General features: G+C 28.4%; 1 protein-coding gene across 1 annotated transcript in view; it reads right to left on the bottom strand.

Moving 5' to 3' along the window:
* LOC136985291 (centriole and centriolar satellite protein OFD1-like) overlaps nt 1-23113 on the bottom strand; it is a 30366-nt gene extending 7253 nt beyond the window's left edge. The window contains exons 1-6 of the mRNA XM_067282538.1: nt 23065-23113; nt 22686-22908; nt 19445-20200; nt 13137-13285; nt 6906-7032; nt 1270-1452 (exon numbers count right to left, since the gene is read on the bottom strand). Of these exons, the coding sequence (XP_067138639.1) occupies nt 1270-1452; nt 6906-7032; nt 13137-13285; nt 19445-20200; nt 22686-22908; nt 23065-23066 (1440 nt within the window). The 5' untranslated portion in view covers nt 23067-23113. The remainder of the gene's footprint in view (nt 1-1269; nt 1453-6905; nt 7033-13136; nt 13286-19444; nt 20201-22685; nt 22909-23064) is intronic.
* Nucleotides 23114-23449: the final 336 nt, after the last annotated feature.

The raw sequence follows: 23449 nt of genomic DNA, 5'->3' as shown, positions 1-23449 counted from the left end.
TTATATTGTTATAAATGTTTGAAACAAAATTAAATGTTCATGGTAATGATTTCAATGTTTGATTATAAAATGGTAATGATTTTTTTTGAAGTAATTCCGGTGTGGTGAGTAGTGAGTTATTACAATGTTTTTTTCTTTTATCTGAAATAAAGATTTATTTTATACCAATGCTATATTTTCAACTATTTTTTGTTTTTAGTTTCAAATTTTTCTTTTCTTCAATAAAATTTAGCAGAAGACAATGGCATTATTATAAAAAATCTAATACTATGGTCTTCATTTCTTATAGAAATAAGTTATAAAACAATTTTCACTTATTAAAATCAAAAAAAGTTATATTCAATTATTAAATTATTTTCAGTGCTGAATTGGGTAATTATGCTCAAAATTATCTTTCTGTATTCATGCAATAAGTTAGTCATTTCTAGAGACTGGGAACGTATGATGGCTGTAATTTGTAGAAAAACATTGAAATGCTACTTTTGTGACAATCAAAATATTTATCATGTCTCTAGTCAGTAAGCAGTTTAAATTTATTTTGCTATATTTGTATAATTTATCACTTAGCCACTTTCATATAGTCCAAGTGTTTGCCAGGACACATAAATACCCAGATAATGTGATGACATGCATTTGCTCCAGTTGTGAACCATAATGCTTTTCACATCAGAAGTATAGATCCATATGCTGTTAAAAGTTTCATGCTTTGCAAATGCCCTGCTACATCCAGTTGACATTCAATACCTGGGTTTATCCATCTGGGCAAACCTCCAGATCATGTAAAAGTGGCTTTATTACTGTTTCATTTATTCAATAATCTGATGAGGGCTTGTATACCAAAACATGTAATGAAGTTTAAATAAATGTTTCTGATGCTGTTGTATTTTCATCTCATGAAAATACAAGAAATCATTAATTTTGGATATTCTTTATACCTTGTTAATAGTTATCAATTTGTATTATTTTGTAGTTTTAAAACTCTTTTAATTTTTGATTAAAAATAACAAGAGAAATAATTGTTTTTCTTCAACACATTACATTTAGAAATAATCTGAAAATATATTTAAATAATATCATCTAGTTAGAAACACTGAAATTGTAAATGATATAATCTTTATGATGATTAAAATTTTTTATTGTAACTTCATTCTATTCTTTCAAAAGTTAAATTATAATTGTATGAAATAAAACTAAGTTAACATTGATTTATCTTTCTCTTGTGTAATATATTTTTACAAAAGGGACTTTATAAAAGTTTTGTTGACTAACCTGTTCTTTCCACCACTGCTGAAAATTTTTATTATATGAGTTGAATAAATCTTGTCTTGTTTCATTTAATATTTCCATAAAGTGTTGTTTCACATTCTGCAGTTCTTTTTTTGTATACAACAATTCCGACTTAACAGTAGCATAATCAGCCATGGACTGAATTTTTTCTGTCAAATGATGATTCTGTATAATTAAATTTTTTAAATTTAATAAAGTTTAGTTAAAAATCTTATAAAACATTTTACTTAAACAGTTACTAATTTTAAAATCATTTTAATTTTCAGCCTGATTAAAAAACAAAATCCCCTAAAAATCTGAAAATCTGATTTTTCAATTTCATAAAATTTTTCACAACTGAATTAATATTTACATGATATATTTCAAACCATGACATTTGAAAACAAATTTTGATAATTTAAAAAGTATAATAAATATTTTTTATCTAACATTAGATTTCTTCTAAGTAATCAGTTCAGTACAAAAATATTTATTTCATATATTGGTTACCATAATAAATAATTTGTCAGTTTTAAAAATTACACATTAGTAGACTTATTTTCAAAGTAGGAGGGAGAAAAACTCAACTCTAAACTCTCTCTCATTTAAGTGAATTACAATGTTCTTACAAAAATAAATGATGTTTAAGTTTGTTTTCATTCAATTAGTATCTCTCTACTTTACTCAGAGGAATTCCAGTGTTCGTTAAAATTTAAATTTCATGTTATGGATATTTTTCTACTGTAAATTATACATGAAATATACAATTTTTTAGTCTAAATATTATATTAACAATTTAGATACATAGCTTCTTTTTAATAGTTTTTAGAACATTTATTCAAAAAAACATTACTTTTACTCTTTCAAAAATTAGCATTGAGAATAAATTTTTAAAAAATAACTTCTAAAAATAGACAAAATAAATTCAAAACTGTGTCCTATTTAAATTATTACCTAGTGCTTAATTTCAAAATAAATGCTAAGATCAACAATTTATTTAAACTATGTATTATGCCATATTTATTATTTAAATGCTTTTCAACTTAATTCCAATTAAACAACTGTATTTTAGTGTTTACTTTTATTTTATATTTTTTTAAAGTAATTATTCGTATTCTTTTATACTAATGCATTACAAGTGTTTCAAGTGTCAAATTAAATTTTTAGGCTATGTTTTTAGTCTAAAAAAAATTAATTTTTGTTTTTGCTGTATACAGTGAAAGCTTGATATTACAGATATCCCAATATAACAGACCTTGCTTTACTACAGATGTCTGATGTCAGTCTGGCCAAAAGTTTAAGAAAATTATAAGAGAACTCATTTGCTGTAACAAACTCTTGCTACTCTGGACTACTTTTCAGGTCCTGCAGACCACTGTCCTTCTGTTATTATAGACTTTGCCATTTTATTTTGTTGCAGTCATCATTTTATTCATTTCATCCCAGTCATAGGTTTATTTAGTTCATTTGAAAAAAATAAATACAAAAATAATATAAAATTCATTTCTTAATTTTTTTTTGGCATAGATTTTCACATTATGCTTAGTTTTTGTTTCGTTTTCTGATTGACTAGCTTTGTTCAGTTTTGGATTTGTTTTCTCTATGAGCAAAAAGTCTTGAATTTGTAAACAAAGTCATGGATCTTAAAAGTAAACAAAAAGCTTTAGATTTATTAATAACACAAAAAGTAGATATAATTTGTCAGACTGAAGATAAAAAATCTCAAGGTAAAGTTGGTAAAGAGATTCTCTGAGTAGGCAGATAATTTTAGACATTTGGAAAGCAAGAGAGAAACTACAACAGGCTTTCCTTAAATATATCAGTTATACCAAAAAAATAAAAGGTAAAGCTTTACAGTATCCTTGTAATACAATTCAGGCTGCATAACATGATAAAATTTTAAATTAAGAAAAGTATGAGGGTAGCAGTCTTTTTAACTCTTTGTGTAGCAAACACTTTAATTATACAATAATTTTTTTTTTTGATGTATGCAATTTTGATGCAGGTGGTACTTATCCTGAACTTGAAAATTAGTTTTTGAAATGGATAGAAAAAGCAAATGTTGAAGAAATTCCATTAAATGATCCTGACATGTAAAAAACTACAGAGATTGCAAAACTTCAGCTGGACTCTTTTAAAGCAAGCAAGGATGGTTTCTAGATTTTGAAAATTCTATAACCATTTGTCTGCTGAACTCCCCAGACACAGTTCAGCAGATAAAAATGCAGCAAAAAAATGGATAATGAATAAATGGCCCCTAATATCACAGAAGTACAAGCCTGATGATATTTTTAAGTATGATGAAACTGGATTATTTTACAAACTTTTGTCAACAAAAACTCTCTCTCTACAGCAACCAATGTAGAGAAGGAAAACAAGTAAAAAAAAGTTTTTTAAATTAAAATTGCAAATAAAGTGTTTAAAAAAACCAACATTTATTCACTTTCAATGCTCTGAAATACAAACTTTTGACAACTTTATCTTCAATTTTATTTTTAAACATAATTGCCATATGACAGAATTCTACAATTGAAGAAAAGAAAGAGTTGCTGTGCTACTATGTGCTAATATGACAGGAAGTGAAAAACAAAAAGTACACCAATGAGTTGCTTAACTTTCCCAGTAACATTTAAAACTGCACGTGTAGCACCATCTGCTATGAAATTTTATTATTGAAAACTTTTTATATTTTTAATTACTATAAAATGGCAAAAAGCATAATTTTAAGGGTAGGGATGAGTTTTATAAAAAAATTGTAAATGTAAATAATGAGTAAAATTATCATTAAGTCTGACCCAACTGGAGATATGACACACAACTCCCTTTATCTCCCCATTCTGTCGACATTTAACCACCAAAATTTAATAGCATCAATCCCCCTAATACACAAACCTCCCTACAAAATTTCAGAAAGTTTCAACAGAAGGTACAAGAGCTTTAAAGAATGAACAAAATCATGACCCCTACACAAACATCCATACATACAGAAAAAACTTCAAAATTTTTTTGCATTTCTTGATGTTTCAAGGTGTCCTAAGTTCAAAAATGTAAAAATCTTGGGGGTCATTTTTTGACTGATTGCCATACTTTCCCTCTTTTATATATAACAGAGCTGAGAAAGTAAAATTGCTTGTCATTGGTCAAAACAAAAATTTACGAGTATTTAAAAACATTCAAGTTTTCCCTACACTATACAAGAACAACAAAAATGCGAAGATGACTCAGACTTTGTTTCATGAAAAACTTGATTGCTGGGAAAAAAACTAGCACTATAAAAAAGAAAAATTCTTCTGGTGATGGACAACTGTACTGCACACTCATCTCCAAAAAACTTTGAAGTGGTTGAATTGTATTACTTACCAGTAAATGTAACATCACTCATTCAGCCAATAGATCAAGGAGTAATCCAAAATTTTAAAGCCCATTACAGAAGACTAATGTTGACAGAAATTATATGTTAATTAGAAATGAAAGTCACATGAAATTCAAGTTTATTGATGCTTTAAAAAACATGTTCAAAACAAATATGTTCTGAAACTAATTATTTGTTCTGATGTGATTCTACTGTATACTATTGTACAGTAATTTTTAATATAACAGACAAGTCCATAATCATGAGTAATGATAAAACAGACTTTCATTATAATGGACCAATGCTTTTGCTCTAATAGTCTCCATTACATCAAGCTTTTACTGAATTTTTGAAAATTAATTTAAAATGTAGTATAGATTGTGTAACAGCAATCAGTAAAATTTTATATAATTAAAAATGACTAACCTGAAGCAATTTCTATAATTTACTAATATCTATATATGACATTAAAATTTAATTATATAAAAATATTAAGTTTTTTATATTTATTAACTTCAAAAAGATAAAATTTAAAATGAAATTTAGCACACTACAGTAGAGTGACTTTTATAAGCTAACTGGTTCCTGAAAAATCATTCTTAAATAATCTGTAGTTAAGTTGAACTATGATTTCCCATGGGTTAAATGTTGAAAATTGAGATTCTGTACTTGAAAATACAATTTGAAATGTATAATACGACACTGAGATAGCCAATAAAAAATATAGTACTTAAAATGTTGCATTTAATAAATTACAATAAAAATAAAGAACCACAAAGCAAACCATTGTAAAGAAAAGTCAATTAAATTTAATAAGAAAATAAAAAGCATTCTGTAATATTGCTCTTTTTAAAATCAAACTTTTTAAAACAATTTTGATTTAACATGATTTAAAAAAGTAATTTATCAAGTATGATCCTAATGAGAAACAATCTTTAAAGTTTCAATATGATCTGAAATCATTAATGTCATCTTATAAAGAATTATATAAAGATCTAACCCAACCATTAACAACTAAATTCATTCATAAAACCACTGTAACATCAGCACCATAGGACATTAATGCTAAAGTTGTTCAGGAGTTCACTGAAAGAACTTCACCTGTGGATGAAGAACATGATGATAAAGCATTTTTAGTGACAGCTGTGATATTTCGATCATGTGCAAATGTATGCGTTTATTGTCAGAAAGTGACATTTAATAAAATCTTTTGTATAACTCACATTACATATTCTGCTTAATTTTTATGATCATTAATTCTTTACATTTTTTGTTTTTCAAATGAAATTTATGTTCCTATAATTCATTTTTATTTATATGCAATGTATATGAAATAAAATTTGATAACACACACAAAAAAAATAACATTCTAACAAGATTTTTCATATGGATTATTTCATTATTTTCCTTGATTTCTTAAGTCTGTAACCAATCTTCTAATTTTCCATATATACAATGTATTTTTTTACATAGATTTTTGTTTACAAATAATTTCTGGAACCATCTATCGTGTAACAACAGAATTAGGTGTATATGTCTACAATAATCAATTATAGATATACTGGTATGAATTATTTTGATTCTTAATATTACATTTCTAAATTATTGAAACATTTGAATAATATATATAAAAATAAATTTTAATGCTATTATCAAATCAAATTGATAATATAATACATGAATAAAATTGTATTTAAAAATACCTGCTTATTATTTTAAATTCAATAATGAAAATTATCTATAAACAACAATCAAAAGGACAAATTAATTTAACCATCTATCTGAAAAATAATCTGAAACAATCATTAATAACTGTAACTACAGACAATATTTCTATAAACTTTGACAACTGAAAAATACATCTTGGTTCAGCAACTAATGACAAGTTTCAAATATTGAAATAATAGAAATGCTTTAAAGAACTTTTTCTCCACTGTAAATTATTTATTTCCTTACTAGAATTACATATCAAAGATAAAGAGCAACCAATAGAGAATTAAAAATCAAAGGTTAGGATTAGATATGATAAAGCAAAATAATTCCAATTTCTTTTATTTTCATAAATTTAAGTTTTTTGTAGTCATTAATGACTTCTTATCTCTCATCATCTTATCATTACATATACAGTATATATTCTTAAATACAGTTATATCTATTTTCTTATACAATAATTTCTAAAGAGAAGTAAGCTAGCTAAAAAGTAATCCATCTAATTCATATTTTATTGTCATTTTAGTTAATCTACATTAATAATAAAAAGATATTTTAAAATAATGTTTTTACTTACTTGTTTTAAAACAACATGATATTTTTCTTCTAGAGATTTCAAAGATAATTCAAGATCGAAAAACTTTGGTTTAAGTTCTTCAAATTCATTCATAATTTTGTTTACTTGAATCTTTTCTTCTTTTAACCTAAACACAATTATAATGATAAGACAAATTATTATTTTAATTAAAATTAAAACATTCAAATAGAAAATAATATGAGATACAATTAAATTTTAATATCTAAATATTAACTTCTATAATAAAAAAACTTTATTAAATGAATATAAATTTACATTACAATAGTTATGATTGTATTTATTATTTCAGTTATTAATCTGTTCAATTGCAATTTCATACATTTGTTATAAATATCAAAACTATATCAAGAATTTGTTTCTATTTTCATTTCTAATTGAATTAGATTCTATGTAACATTGAAATATAGATATAATATAATATAGATGAGTAAACCATATATAACTAACTATATCTTTAATAGTAAGGAAAAACTATGTTTAAATAAACTCATTCAAATAAATAATACAAATGTAAGGAATTAGAGCTTAATCTAAAAATGTTATTTCCAATTTTCAACTTAAAAAAATGAAATGTAAATAAAACAACAAATGAGTCTAGAAATTCTGAAGTGATCTTAACATTTAAGAATTCTAGAATAATTTAATTCATTTTTGTTTCATTAAATTAAGTTTGCAAAGAAAAATTAATTTTTTTATAAATAATTTTTCATTAATAATATTTAACCATTCAGCAGTGGGATAGTCAGGTATGGTGATATTCCAAAGTAGTGGAGAATATACTTGGGAAATTTTTAAAGTATTTTTTCACGCGTTTTTTCTCATTACCATTTCAAAAACAGATTTTGTAAACAGTTATGTCTAGTAAAGAAAAGTCTTTTTTTATTGTTACATAATTCATCTTTTATGTGAATTTTTTTTTGCGGTAATTTTTGGCGATACCCCCGAAAGAATTTAACATATATGTCCCTCACCACTGCCACGATTACCCTTGACATATATATATGTTGCTCACTGCTGAGTGGTTAATGTAATTTTATTTTGTAATTAAATCAGAGTAACTAAAAAAATGTATATAAACTGATACTATTTAAAATCTTGTTATGCACTAAAAAAATAAATTTAAAGCCTGAACTAGCAGCAATATTACTGATTTTTACACAAATGTCAATGTATATTAGATTGTTTCTATTCTTATTTTCATAACAAATAAACAAGTATTCATATTTGCAAATGATCAATGAATTTAATATAGAAACAAATATAAATTACAGAAAACATTCTTTTAATTACTATAAGCATATATGATAACTAACAGACACCTTCTGTACTTATACAGTGTTTTAAGCTGATATGAATATACAAATAGTTATAATAGTAAACAAATATAAACTCATTGACAAAAAAGTTATGCATTTAGATAGAATTGTCCAACTACTGCAAAACTCAGCATACAGCTATATCAGACAGGTATGTAAATATTTATGGTTATGGTCAGATTGCACACTTGGTAATGCCACCAGTGTCTTAAAATTATTATCCCACTATCCTATAAAACAAAATTTGCAGAGAATCACCATGTTCAGAATTTTTAGTGTACCTGCTGCTTGCAGGTCTTCAAATGCCAGACATATCTGTATGGTGCAGTAAATTATAATAGGGTTTCTCCAATAAGATCCCGGCTGCTTTTTAGCCTGGGAAATCCCACAAATTTCTTAAAAATTCACTTTTTTCTTATTTTGTGTTAAAGTTGAGGAAATTTTGCAAATAGAAAGTATAATTAACTCATAAACTGTCAGAATACATTTGTATTTATTAATTTTAAGCCTGCTTACTAATTTTTTAAATTTTTGTTTGTTATGGCATGTCACAAGTTGTCGATAATCAATATGTAGCATATTGTGGAAGGACTCTGAAAATTCTTTAGTTGTCAGAACCTGTAATATCTTGAATAATTGTGCTGATGTCTTAATTTTTAACCACACCCAGTAGCTTCAATAACTGCATTATGCCAGGTTGTGCAAATTGTATCAAGGCAAGATTCAAACGAGTGTGAAGTATGCAAGTATGAAGTTTTTCTTCATAAATCTGATTGTTAAAGCCAAACGAACTGCCAAATTATCAGGCTATAAGCTTGATGCCAATATTAAAGCAGCTGAGATAAACAAATCAAGAATACTAGACAGCAAAAGAAGTACTGCAACCCATCTTGAAAACAAACTAGAAATCTTCTGAGCCTACAGGTGAAAAAACACATAACATTTGTCTTCTCTTAAATGCATTAAAGACAATTCCACCCACATCAATTAAATTGGAAAGGGCATTCTCAGTAGCAGGACTTTTGATTACTAAAATAAGAATCAGATTGAGTGATCGAAGTATTGACCATCTTTGCTTTTTAAAATCTTAATACAAAATATTATTGTAAATTTTCATAATATGTTTTATTTAAATAAAGAAAATTACCTTGTAGATCAGAAGTTTGATCTAAGTTCATTTTTTTTTTAAATTTTCAACTCAATTCAAAGACATTTTTGCTGTAAGCAGTTTCCAACAAACTTTAATAAACTTTTTATATTTGTGAAAATTTCTACAATAACTCAAAGTAATTTTTATACATATTTTCACAGCATTTATTATTATTATTTTGGAGGTTGCAGGTTGTATTAAATTACTTAAAAATGAAAAATAATTATATCATTCAATTTTAAGATTTATTTTATATCTTAAAAATAATTAATTATCGTATTTACTCACATATAAGACAAGGTTTTTATCCATTTTCCACTGCTTCAAAAACCTAGGTTGTCCCTATACGCAGCGAGCAAAGGATTCTTTTCATTTTTGTATAATTTTTGTAAACTGTGTATTCGTATTTTTTACTGGATTCTCACCTTCTGGTGTTTAAAAACAAAAGTATTTTATCTGCGTTGTTTCAATCGTTCTTGTGTATTGTCAGGAGTAAAGATGAATAGCAATAGGAAAAGCAAAGCTTTTGAATTGAATTCCAAAATTACACGGGAGCCTGATATAAGTTTTAATTCATTCCCACGTGAAAACAGATGATTATTTCGAAATCATGATTCGAAGCAACTCACAAGTGTAATCGACGAAGAGTGAATGTGACTGTTAAGAATTGGCAAAAAAGGTTTCCGATTGTCCTGCTTTATATGAACAAATTATGTTGTCAATTTTACAAAATTTTTCCTTGGTTTAAAATGCCAGTAATTTTTGCAGGACAATGTGTGCATTTATGTGCATTTGATATTTTATTTGTGATTAAACAATGTAAAATTAGAATTGTATTAATAAATCTAATTTTCTTCATTTTGATTTTTAAAGTCACACTTTGTCCTATATGCGAGGTCATCTTATATTTGAGTAAATATGGTATATCCCGGGACAAGCAAAAGACCAAGAAATGAGAAACCCTATTATGCACAGCTGACTGAGTTTGGCAAAGGCTGTATCATCAAAGTTGAGGGAGCAGGGTAGCCATTTGACCCAACTGCCCTTCATCTGGGCTGTTCTTACCTGACTATAAGGTAATATTGAAAGCAATAGATACATGAGGACACATGCATGGCATGGATACAGATATCTGACAGACCACAAGAAAGATGCATGTCCGATTGTGAGACAAGCACAAACAGCAGCAACATCTTTGCCCACCATTCAGTATAAATGGAGGTCTTGCTACAGAAGCTTGTCTCTTTCTATGAGGGCAGTCAAAATGTTTCCAGAATTGTGATCCTGCACTGTAGTGGCATGAGATATGGCAATGCAGACCTAATCACCTTCGAAGTAGGCCCCTCTCACACAGACACACTTGTTCCATCAATCCTGACACTGTTGAAAGTAGGCGTGGAATGCTTCCTTTGGAATCTTCCAGAGTTGGGCTGTTGTATTCGATATGGTCCTCCCTGCTTGCAAAACACATCCCTCTGAGGCCCATTTTGAGAGTAGGGAACAGCCAAAAGTCACTGGGAGCAAGGTCTGGAGAGTAAGGTAACTGGGTGATGACAGGAATGCTTTTGTCTCATGAATTGACACGTCTCATCTTCAGATCCTCGAAAAGAATTGCATGAATGGATCTATGAGAGATACCAACTTCTTGCTCCAACTCAGTGATGGTTATTTTTTGATCCTTTTTAATCAGTTCTTGAATTTTTTCAATGTTGTCTTCACTTCTGGATGTTGAAGGTCTCCCGCAGCGTTAGTCATCCTCCAACATCTGTCCGTTTTTAAACTGGCCAAACCAGTCATAAACTGCAGATTTCTTTAGTGCCTTATCATCATAAACTTGCTGCAGGGCCTACAGCATCTCTGCAGCAGTTTTCCCTAATTTGCACGTGAACTCGATGTTTGCCCAGTGCTTGAAGTAGGACATTGTGCCAAATGATAAGCAGTCATACCCAACAAAGACGTTACAGTAACGACTGTGCAAGTCTAAACTTTCATAAGCATTATCCTACTGCAAATAGACATGCTGAGCTTCCCACCACAGCAATGCATAACCTTATCTTATATCCCATTTTCTAACTGTAGGTAAATTCTGGGAACTTTCTGACTGCCCCTTATATACCATTGATAGGCTATGTGATAGCATAAGAGAATTTTTAATTTATAGTTATATTTAGTTACTTTATTTATTTTCCATTTTGTTTTAGTTACTTTGAGTTTTGAGGGTTCAGTTGTGTTAAATCTTGACTGCTATCTCAACTCTTCTCAACTAGAGTTTCAATTGTATAACTTCATAGTAACATTTGAATAATAAATAGAATTGCATCCCATTACTTTCAAACTTTAGTCATAATTGTAAAAAATTATTTAGAATTTATTCTCATAAATGGACGTTTTTAGAGTCAAAAGTTATGTAAAACTCATTTCTTATAAGCATGTGTAGTATGCAAATCAACAAGGTATAAAAAACATTGTCACATTGCAAGGTAGTCTTCACTTCTGCTGATCAATAAAGCTGTTTAATTATAAGTCATTGGTGCTAATTAAGGATTTTTCTTCTTCTAGATTCTTTCCCCTAATCAGGTCAAATATTTTGAGATTTTGGTTAATTGCAATTTTACTAATAAATTTTATTGTAATTATTTTGAAATGAAATTGTACAATTTGAATTTTGTAATAAATGTTGTAATATATTATTGTTTCTAGTCAGAAGTCCAGTAATAGCATTTCTAGTTTAATAATATTGTTAATTTTTTAATGAACTTTTAGTGCAAGGATTATTTCTTGTTAACATATTGAACCTTGTGACTAGCATAAGCAAATTTACATGCATGGTGACTACTACACATCCTTCTATTAGCACCCCACATCATTGGCTTTGTTCAAATTGGTAACAAGACAGAAAAACATGGAATGTTATGAACTGGAAGTGTATCATCTTTAGCAACAAATCCCAGTTCTTTTTCAAAATGGACAACCATCATGTTTGGAATGTGGAGGAGCATTGGTGAATACTTCAATCCTACCTTTGCTGTTGAGTGGCACACTGCCCTCACTGCTGGCATACTGATCTGAGGAGTGATCTCATATGATATTTTGTCACTCCTAGTAGTGATGCATAGCAGAGCAGTGCATTCAGGAATTGTGCTTTCAGTGGCTGCCTGTCATGATGAGGTTAAAAAAAAAGCTATTTTTCAGCAAGATAATGCTCAGTCACACAAGAGTGTCTCCATCATTTTGCAACACATCCCAAACTGTCCAGTTTCCAGATTTATTGCCCATCAAGCATCCAGCCATATATGAGTGTGAGGAATCTGAAGTGGCAGATGAACATCTGCAAGAAAATCTATTGCAAGAGAGCATAGTGTCAGTATTCCTCTACACCTAACTGTATCATTGCATGAACAGAGGCAAGAGGTTTTACAAGATAAAATCATACTTTTATTCTTTATTACTTTTTGGTTTTACCCATAATTTCATTGTTGGGGCTTTTGTTAATTGGAGGTGGATATCTTTTGTTGGCTGACAGTTCCTAATTATGTATAAAATGAATGAATAAATAAAAAATAAATAAAGGTTACTTGAAATTGTATCATTGTTCTACAGAAAACTGTTGCTATGCTGTAATATCATAATTACTTATTATCAAACAATCGACATCACATTCACATTAATAAAATTTCATTCAATTCAAATGTCTGCTTCTTAGTATAAAACTTTTCTGTCATTGAGTAATATATACAGACAAACCTTTTACTATCATCATAAATTTTTATTTCCAAGTCTTTTAGTTTCTCATATTTTTTCTCAATATTTCTTGATTTTTCAGATATGTCTAAGTTTTCATCATCTCTAGAAGTTATCTGCAAAAGTCGTTTTTCTATTTCATATTCCTTAACCTGAAAAAATAAACAGGAATAAATTTTTATCAAGCCACATTTTTTAAAAATTTAAATGCAGTATAAGTTTCAATTTCATAAAAATTAATTTTGTAAAAATGCTTATATGTAGTGTGATCAAAATACATTAAGAATAATGGCATAACTATGAGACCTAACAACATAGCTTGAAGCCGACTAGATACAAAGATACCTTGAAAATGTTCTTTGCATTAACTTTGAGTCAAATCTTCCCTGCTCACTTAAACTTTTTACAGCTGTACTTTGTGTTCCTGCTTATATCAATGTTGTGCATTGTATTATTTACAACAGAAAAAAATTGTGCAATAAATTTACATTAGATTTTACCAAAAAATTAGCAAATCATATAGAGAAACATACAAGAAATTGAAAAAGGTCTATGAAAAAGCCTGAAACACCTAGAGTCCTTACAGTCAAAAATACCTGCTTTTCTAAATCTAAAAAAAGCAAGGCAGAGATGAAGCAACATGAAAATGAAGATGCTAACAGTTTTCTAAATGAAATGTAAGAGAATTATGCATCATGAATAAACTTCAGCAGAATATACATTCAACAAAGAGTATTACTGTCATGTTTTGTGGTTGCTAAGGGAATTCATTGCAAAAAGCCAGCATTGTACAGAATCAATGACTGATAACTTTACCATGACAGTGTACTTGCCCAAGAATCACAAGTTCAGCAACTTCTTGCTGAACACAGCATTCCACTGTCTAGTAATCATCATCTTCCTGAGACCTAGCCCCCCATGACTTTCATTCCTAAAATCAAACACCAATTAAAAGAAAAAACTTCAGGCTGTTCAGAAGATACAACAGAATACAATGATGCAGCTGTTCACTCCCGACTTATGTTTACCATCCCTCCCACTTGCCCCCAACGTTTACTTCAAAGATTCAGATAATCATCCCATGTTTAGGATTTACACTGACTGTTCCAAGATGGGTGACGATGTGGGTGCTGCTTTTGTAGTTTACTCTGACTTAAGCCACGAGCTTCACAACGCATGCTTCCGTCTAGGTTCACACTGCTCAATACCACAGGTGGAAACTTTAGCTATTTATATGAGCTTAATTCACATTACGCGTAGGAAGGACAAAAGACACTACTTACACTATTGCATTTATTCTGACAGTAGGGTAGCTTTACACAGGATTGCAAAGTCTGATAGCCACTTAAAACTCATCCATCTCATACACTTAGACAACATTAGAATAGATTTCCAACGGGTCCCGACTCATGTGGGGTTCTCGGCAACGAGACTGCTGACCGTCTTGCCAAACAAGCTGCAAAGTCTTCAGTCACTAGTACTTTCAGTTACAATACTACTTCATACATCAAAAATCACGTCAAGAAGCAAATCTTCATTCTCTGACAAGACAGCTGGGACTGTGACACCAATGGTAGGCTCACCTACAATTTCATCCCCAAGGTTGACACTACTGCGATTCTTTGCCACTTTTACCCTAGTTACACCCTCACTCAGCTACTTACAGGACACGGAAACTTTAAGCAATACTTGCATAGATTTAACCTCAGAGACAATCCACAATGTGATTGTGGTATTCAGGAGGACCAAACACCACTTCACTTAGTTTTTCGCTGCAATAGGTACAATCACATTAGGGATAGTTTAATGAGAGCTGCTATTCTTAAAGGGTAAACTGGCCTTGCAATCCGCACCAACTCATTCACACACATACAATGTTCCATCATCTACTCGCATTTATATCCCTTAGTGGGGCTCTTGAGAGCACTCACTCCAGGGGCACGGATGGCAGTTAGCTTTTCCTTGCTTTGTTTCAACTGTCAGTATATAGCTGTCTTTAACTTTGTATTTTAATTCTTTTTTCTGTCTTCTTTTTCAATCAAAATTCAGTTAGTCCTAGTTGTAAGTTAGATTAAGGACTCTTAGCTTCGTTTCCAGTTAGGATATGATAGGTTAGAGTTTGTTAGCTTTAGTCATCTGGTTAGGTTCGTCCTAGGTTATAGTAGGTTAGTTTAGTTAGTAAGTTGAAGTAAGTTAATGTTTAAAAAAAAAAAAAATTTTGGGGTCTTGCCTGTTTCTCTCTGTCGGTCCATAAGTCTTGTCTAGTTTGTCATTGTATTCATTTCCTTTTAGTGCTGTGTCTAGCTGTTAAGTAGTATTAAGATTTGTAATCGCATTCAGTTTTATGAGTATTAAGTAGATATAAGTCTTCCCACTAACAGCCACTTGGCACTAACTTCTATACTTAGCTATTCGTGGCAGCACTCAATTATTGGTGTTTGCTACAAGTTTTCTTTTAGACCCTTTGGGGGACTAATGCCTTGCAACATAAAAACTGCATGCCAACATCAAACATAGAGGGTACTGTAGCCACGTATGCTGTTCAGAGGGATCCTATGTTTCTCTATTGTCTCTCTCCTCTCCTTCCTTCTTCCCCTCCCCTTTCCCTTACCCTCTTTTCTGCTGGCTAAACACTTTGTGTACAGTTGATGTCTTTCTTGTATGTTCACTATTACAGAACAAAACACGCTCCAGATGTGAAAATATGCTATGTATGTTGATTCAGAAGGGGACTATTTCAAAGGATTTTAAGTTGGAAATTTGATATTCTTGTGTGTTTGTGTGTAAGAATGATACTTTTTTATCACACCATATATCTTAATAATATATTTTATAATGCTTATTGCTTTAATGAATACATTTTTATTTATGAATAGCCTTTTATGTTTCATTATATAATTAACTTTTTTACTTTTGTTAAATTTGTTAATTTCAATTATAATTTAATTAGTTTTATATATATTCTCTGTGTTGAAATTCAAGCTTTATATACTTACAATTCTTGTTTCAGTTTGGCTTTATTGTTTTAAAATAATTTATGTATATATTTATTTTGATATACATTTTAAATAACCTAAAAATGCAGCCAAATTGCTTATTTTATTCTTTAAATAGACTGTGTTAATAAAAAATAATTCTGTAAATATTTCATTCAGTGAACAGCTCTTTAAATGATACTCTGTATATTTAAGAAAGGAGGAGGAGAAAGAGGGAGAAAAAAGGAAAATGTTAGAATTAAAATTAACAGTTAACAAAACACTGTTAATCAACTTTTATACCTTTCAACTTGCAAATTAAATTTTACGATGTTAAAGTTTGCTAATAAATAAATTGAAATTATTTCTAAAATTAAATGAGATAAAATTATAAATATATCTCATTTTATTTCATTCCATTTTATTTTCATTTTATGATTTTATTCAGAAAAATGAATTTTGTTTATAAATTCATATTTGTGAATAAAATGAAAGTACAGTTTAAAAAACAAAAATATTAAAAATATAAAATTTAAACAGTTTAATAAATGCTCATAAGAAATGAGAACATTATGTTGCATCATCATAAAATTGTCATATCAAATAATTTAATTAGCATTTGATTCTGATCAGAAGACATCAATTTATGTTAAAACTATTGACTGTAAAATGTACTGTACAATGTACAATGTCAAAATTAATTGTTAAAAATCTGAAAAAATAGTTTTTAATTAATATAACAACAATGTAAGATAAAGCCAAAACAATATAAAGGATGATGATGCCACTAACAAACTTTACATTAATAAGTCATTGAATTTATGATTAGAAATTGAATTCTTAATATTATGAACTATTTGAAAAAATTTTCAGATGCCAGAAACAATTATCTTTAAAAGTTATAATGATGTTTTAAAAAGAAATAAAATTATTTTAGCTTTTAATTATTTCATTATATGAATGGAGATTTCATACTGTAACTTGCAAAGAATACACTTTTCATTGTTATTGCTAAATTTGTTGTCATTCTAGCTGCAAAAACTTAATTGCTTTAATTTCAGCAGTTAATTTAAAATAAACAAAAACTTAAGTCTAATTGATTATTATATTTAGTTATCTGGTTACAAGAATACAAAACAAACATACGTAAATCAAAAAATTCACCTATTTATTCTTATTAATGAGCTGAAATTTATTGGATTTTTGATGTAAACATTATGTAGCAACAAATCAAACATTAATTCACAAGAAATGTGTTTATTCTGCAAGAAAAATATTTTGTTTACTCAAGTAAAAGAACTGCATTATTTTAGAATTAGCTTTCATCAATCCTAGTCAATTTTAGACTTTTATTAGGAGTTATGTAAAATAAAGAGTTTATTTTTTTCATGAAGAGTGAGATTCATCCTAAACTGTGTTAATATAGTGTACTGTATATGAGTTTTCAGCAATATAAAATATTGTTTGAAAATAAATGGAAAATTGGAGATGATTGTTTTGTGAGATATAAATTTGAACTATACCATTAAAAGCAGTTCAAGTAATACTAAAAACTAAATTTACTGATTAAATTACAGTCAAATCCCTCTATAGTGATATTTAGTGAAACAAGAAAAAATATATTGTAGAAGATTTATTATTATAGTGAGAGTTTTCATAAAAGTATCTGCTTTCTCATTTAACACTGTCAGACTACAAATAGCTATTTCTACAAAGTTAGATAATGTTAGAACAAAAACATATAGAATTATTAGTCTTCTCTAACACAAGATTTATATGGTTTTAGTGCATATGACTTCTACAGTATGTGTTAAAATCCAGAATCATGCCAAACTGTATGCCCAAATAGTTAGATGATAGTTATCCAGAGTTGCTAAATGAAATTTCAAATCATGATAGATTTGTGTCCAAGAAGTGTCAGAAAACACTAAACCACTCTAGAAAAAGTTAAAACTGATTTCCTTTGTCATTTAGTGTTAAATGTTATCAAAAAAATTTGCTTTAAAGCTAACATTTCAGATCAACAAAGCAAAATTAGCTAATTAAATTTAAGTGTTAAACAAAAATTTTAGGTCTAAAAACACCAAAAATCTGCTAAGTCTGAAAATCTGCTTGTCTGTACTGATGTCTACTAACTGACAGTAATGTTCATGATAGAATTACTATATTAAGACAGTACCATACTTTAATTCCATAAACAAGTGATAAATTAAAATTTAATTTACTGCATTAACATCACATTACATATATTAATACATAGTATTAATATATGTACTGTGTAATATATTAATACAATATAATATACTATGTAATAATATATAAAGGAAAATACTATGTATTTTCCACTATATATTGTTTATACATAAAGGAATTCTATATTTTTTGTTGTTATGTAGAATGGTCACTGTACAGAGATTTGTCTGTATTACATACACTAAGTACAGTAGAGCGTCGTTTATCCGAAAGCTGGTCAACAGAAATGTCGGTTAACTGAAAACTTTCCAGTCAGACTGTGTCGTGCTGAATCGAATGTTTTTGATACTACATTAACTTTTAAAGTATAATATTTTTGTTTTTATATTTTTCAATATATTTATTTTGTTTGTAAATAATAATTTTTAATAATACAATAGCCTCGATTATTATTATAAAAATTTTCGTTAGGCTTAAAATCAACAAAAATTCAACACGAAGCGACACGCAATGGAGAAAAATTTCAACATGGGCTAGGTTAATATATTTTTTCGTACATAATCGGTTATCTGAACAACTCCAGTCCCCAAATGATTCGGATAAATGACGCTCTACTGTATTAGAAAAATGAAGAAATATATTTTATTTTATAATATAAATTATGTATAGAGCAGAGACACAGACAACTAAAGAACAAAAGAGAAAATTGATGGCAGTGGAAATGGAGTATTGGAGAAGAGCTGCAAGAAGATATGAAATACAAAGAATAAGAAATGAGACAATAAGACTTGAGATGATGGTGGAGAGAAGCACAACTCAAGCGATACAGGAAAAAAAATTGACATGTCAAGAGAATACATAGAAAACAAATACTTAGGATAAATCTATACTAGGAATTACCACAAAAATGTAAAAGAGGAAGACCAAGGAAAACATGAAGGAGAGGGGAATGACAGAGGACAATACAAAGGATAGGAAACAATGGAGTAAATATAGAGCTCAATTTCCTACAGGAAATAAAGCATGATGGAAAATACTAAATAGTAGTAGTGAACAATATTCTATCATTATTATTATTTTATATTTTTAGTTAATTATTAGTTACTTTTTATATTGATATGATATAATCACCTGTTAACATACTTTCAAATCATTTTTCTTTTCAGAAATTAACTGTTCTTCTATATCAAGTTGATTTTTCTTTTTTTCTAATTCATTGTTCATTTTCTCTTCATAATTCTGCAACCTTTCAATTTCTTTTAAGAGTTCATCTTTTAATTGTTTAATTTCTAATTGCTCTGATTTTCTTTTCTTTTCTATTTCCATTTGACATTGGTCATGTTCTTCTTTTAAAAGTTGAAATTTTGTTTCAAATTCCATTTGAATTCTAGATGTAGCATGTTCTAATTCATTCTGATAATGTAATTGTTCAGCTTTTTTAATATTTTCTATCTCTATTTTCTTCAGTATTTCTAACATATCATTTCTTTCTAATTTGGTTTTTGTTTTATTGGTGTCTTGAATTTGTGAATTTTCATGTAAATTTTTTTGTTTCTCTTTAAACACTTCATCAATTTCATGTAATTTTTCAGAAATTGTTTTTGTTTCCTTTAAAGTATTCACTTGAACTTCAACATCTGAAAAAGATTTCATTATATGCTGCTTCACACAATGTCTTAATAATGAATATAAAACTCCTTTGTGATCCATCATAGAAAATTCCATAATGAAATTCCTATAAAAGTTGGAATCTCTCGAAATACCCAATAAATCTAGTATGTCATATACACTGAACATATTTTCTGGATTTGTAGACATAAATAATTCACTCTGAATATACGACAAACTAAGACGATAGTTCAGTTTATCTAAATGATTGTATATTAGCCAATTGGCAATCTAAAAAGAAAGTTAACAACATTAATATGTAAGACAAACATGAAAATTAAAATGTTATTAATATATTAATTAATATTTTAAATGCAGATATGAATTTAATCAAAAAAATTTAAAGGTAAATAAAATAATCTTTTGTTTAAAAATTGTAAAATAAATTATAAATGTAAATATATGAACAATAATAATATAACAATAATTAGAGAGGTTGCGACTGACATTTTCATCGTGAAAACATGAACGTCAGATGTCAAGCGCCGCCATCTGGCAATTCTAGAAGGTTGACAATGGCGTTTGCTACGTCTAGCATGGCGAGTAGAAGTTCAGCTTAAACTCTTCATTTTTTTTGTGTTTGGGGTTAAAATTATGACATATTTTATTAAAATAATGATTATTTAAGTATTTATGAATAATATTGTAAAGAAACAGACAATTTTAATCCAGAAATTATTTAATTATTCAATTTTTTTTGCAAGTGATGTGAAGTGCCTATAGAATTTGCATATACAGTCAAACCTGTTTTTATGCGGGGGATAGGGACCGCATTAAAAAAAACGCATTAAAAAAAATCTCACGAAACTTCACGAATGGCTGTAAATAATAGTTTTCGCAACACAATTAAAAAAATAATTTTTTTATGCGGTCAACAGGGACCGCATAAAAAAAGTCTCACATAGAAAATAACTCAAAACCGTACGAAATAGAATTTATTGACAACAGATGTCAGCGCTTGACTGCATCGTCTGGTCTATCGTCTGTTTTACATATTTTTGTCCAGGTGGTGTTTTGTTGACTTAAAAAGTAAATTATTTCATTTTTCGCATATTCATGCAATAATATTACTATAATAAGTGCATTTATGCTATAATAAGTTTATTTAGCTATAATAAATCAACGTGAGACACGACGAATCGCACGAGACTAGTCGCCAACTATACCGCACAAATTAAAAATTCGCATTAAAAAAATCGCACAAATAAAAATCGCACATAAAAAGAGCGCATAAAAACAGGTTTGACTGTATTTGTCTTCATAATAGCTTATCGTAATTCTGTAGGAGTAGGTTTGTTTTTTCATGGTATCTTCTACCATCAACGGCGTAATATGTTTGTAAATTTTCTAATAATAATTTTCTGAGCTGCTTTCGGTTTTACATAAGCAACTACTTCCCTCAACAAAAGTAAGAGATAGTCCTATCGTCTATTGTACGGCAGGAGACACAATGCTAATTAAAGTCAAAAATAATTATTTAGTGTTATTAAACATCTTATAAATACTTTAAGAAGGTTTAATTTGTTTATTTACCTTCGCTGGTAACATTCATCGTTGTTGAACATTTCCGCCATTTTTCAACAATATCCAACGAGTCAGTGCGCAACGTGAATGTGTGGCTCAACATGTTTTACTTGGAGTTCAAACGTCAAACGTGTACTTCTGCTTGCTGTACAAGTTTAACATTTGAACTTCAACCGCAACCTCTCTATTATTATATTATATACTGTATATGTACTGTACATATACAAAATCATAATTAATACTTATTGATTATTAAATTTCAAAGATTTCAATTATTAAAAACATATCTTAAATATTTTGAATGTTAATGAGTTATAACAATATATGCATTTGCTACATAAATTTGAATATTTTTCAAACTATGAATATTATACAATCATATTTTAAATTAATATTTAAAGGATGAATCCACAAATGAATCAATAGTAAATAAAAAAGGTATTATGTTTTTATAAGGTATAACAAAATATTCATAACAATTACATAACTCCTGTTACAATGTTGAACATTGTAGGATTTAATTCAATTTTCGGTTAAATTCTACCTAGGTGGTCCCAATGGCCATGCTTCCGACGGACTTCTTCCGGAGGGGAGCTGCTGGCAGGTCGCTGAGTGTTTAATGTCACTAGTTATTGATTTATGGTAGCTTTTTGAACAAAAGAAAAAACAGGAAACGTCTACTAAAAATATATAACCCAACCTAACCAAAGCACCACCATTTGGACTACCTACATAGAATTTAACCCAATTTCCACTAAGGGGAGTTTCTGTTAAGTATAGTTACAGATCCACTTAATATATGTGTGAACTGTTAGTAGAATATATGAGTAATTTGTAATCAGACTATACATAGTTAAAAATTTATACCCTCGTAAACTTTAGTAATTAAATTAAAATAATGCAGGTTTGTTTTTCTTTTGTACTTTTATGTATTAAGTTTAAATTTGGATATTAAATATAAATTTGCAATTTGTAGGCATTAACATAAAAGTGGCGGAAGAAGAATTATATTATCCTTAATAAATATGACTGAAATATATTCCATGAATAAAATTAGTCATTTAATGATCTGATTTCGATTATTTTTGTTGCTCCAATTTAGTTTGACAAGTCTCTTATATCTCCACCAATTAAAAGTTTGAGATAATTAAGAAATTGTAGAAAGAGTTATATAATTTAATAAAATATTTACTTGTAAGGGCAATAATCTTTCACTACTGATATTCTGTAACGGTGGAACAGCAATTGACGTTCCTTTATTGTCCACCTTTTTAATCCTATTTCGAACAGTTTCATTTGGATGCTCTTTCATTCTAGATAACTTCATTTGTAACTTCTTTGCTGATTTATAATCAATCTTTTCTTTTTGTATCGGACTAAACTTGATGATTTCCACCGGATTCTTTTTCATTTCCCTAAAAATAAAAATAAAAAAATTCGGTAAAATATCTTCGTTAAACTAATTATATACAATTATATTAAAATTTATACGTATTAAACAAAAATTCGAACGTTAAAATGGCCGAATTTTACTAAGTTTAATTTTATGACATAAATAAACAATAACACACATTTTGACTCTTCTGCTACTCCATTTCAGATAAATATTTCGAGCGCACTCTGGTGACAAAAATGTTAAAATGTTAAATGTCGTTTCTGTAAATATTAATTAATTTTACATTTATTGAATTTTATTATTATTACTCAGTTTGATTTTAAAAATACAATAAAATTAAATTGCTTAAATTTTCTCTAACAAAAAATATATTTTAATAATATGAAATTAGAACGGCCTGGTGATTTTTTTTTTTTTTTTTTGACTCGGCTCTGTATACAGTAATAAGGCCTTTTTAAACGACTAATTTTAGAAAAACAAAATCGACTTAAGTTTAAAGTAAAATAGCGAATTTTTCCTACTATTATCTAGTTAGAAAATTAACGTTACAAAGTGGAAAG

This window comes from Centruroides vittatus, unplaced genomic scaffold (genome assembly GCF_030686945.1).
Source record: "Centruroides vittatus isolate TY-2023 unplaced genomic scaffold, ASM3068694v2 contig_958, whole genome shotgun sequence".
NCBI classification, from domain to species: domain Eukaryota; kingdom Metazoa; phylum Arthropoda; class Arachnida; order Scorpiones; family Buthidae; genus Centruroides; species Centruroides vittatus.
Note: the sequence above shows the minus strand (reverse complement) of the source record. Positions and strands in the feature narration are given on the sequence as shown.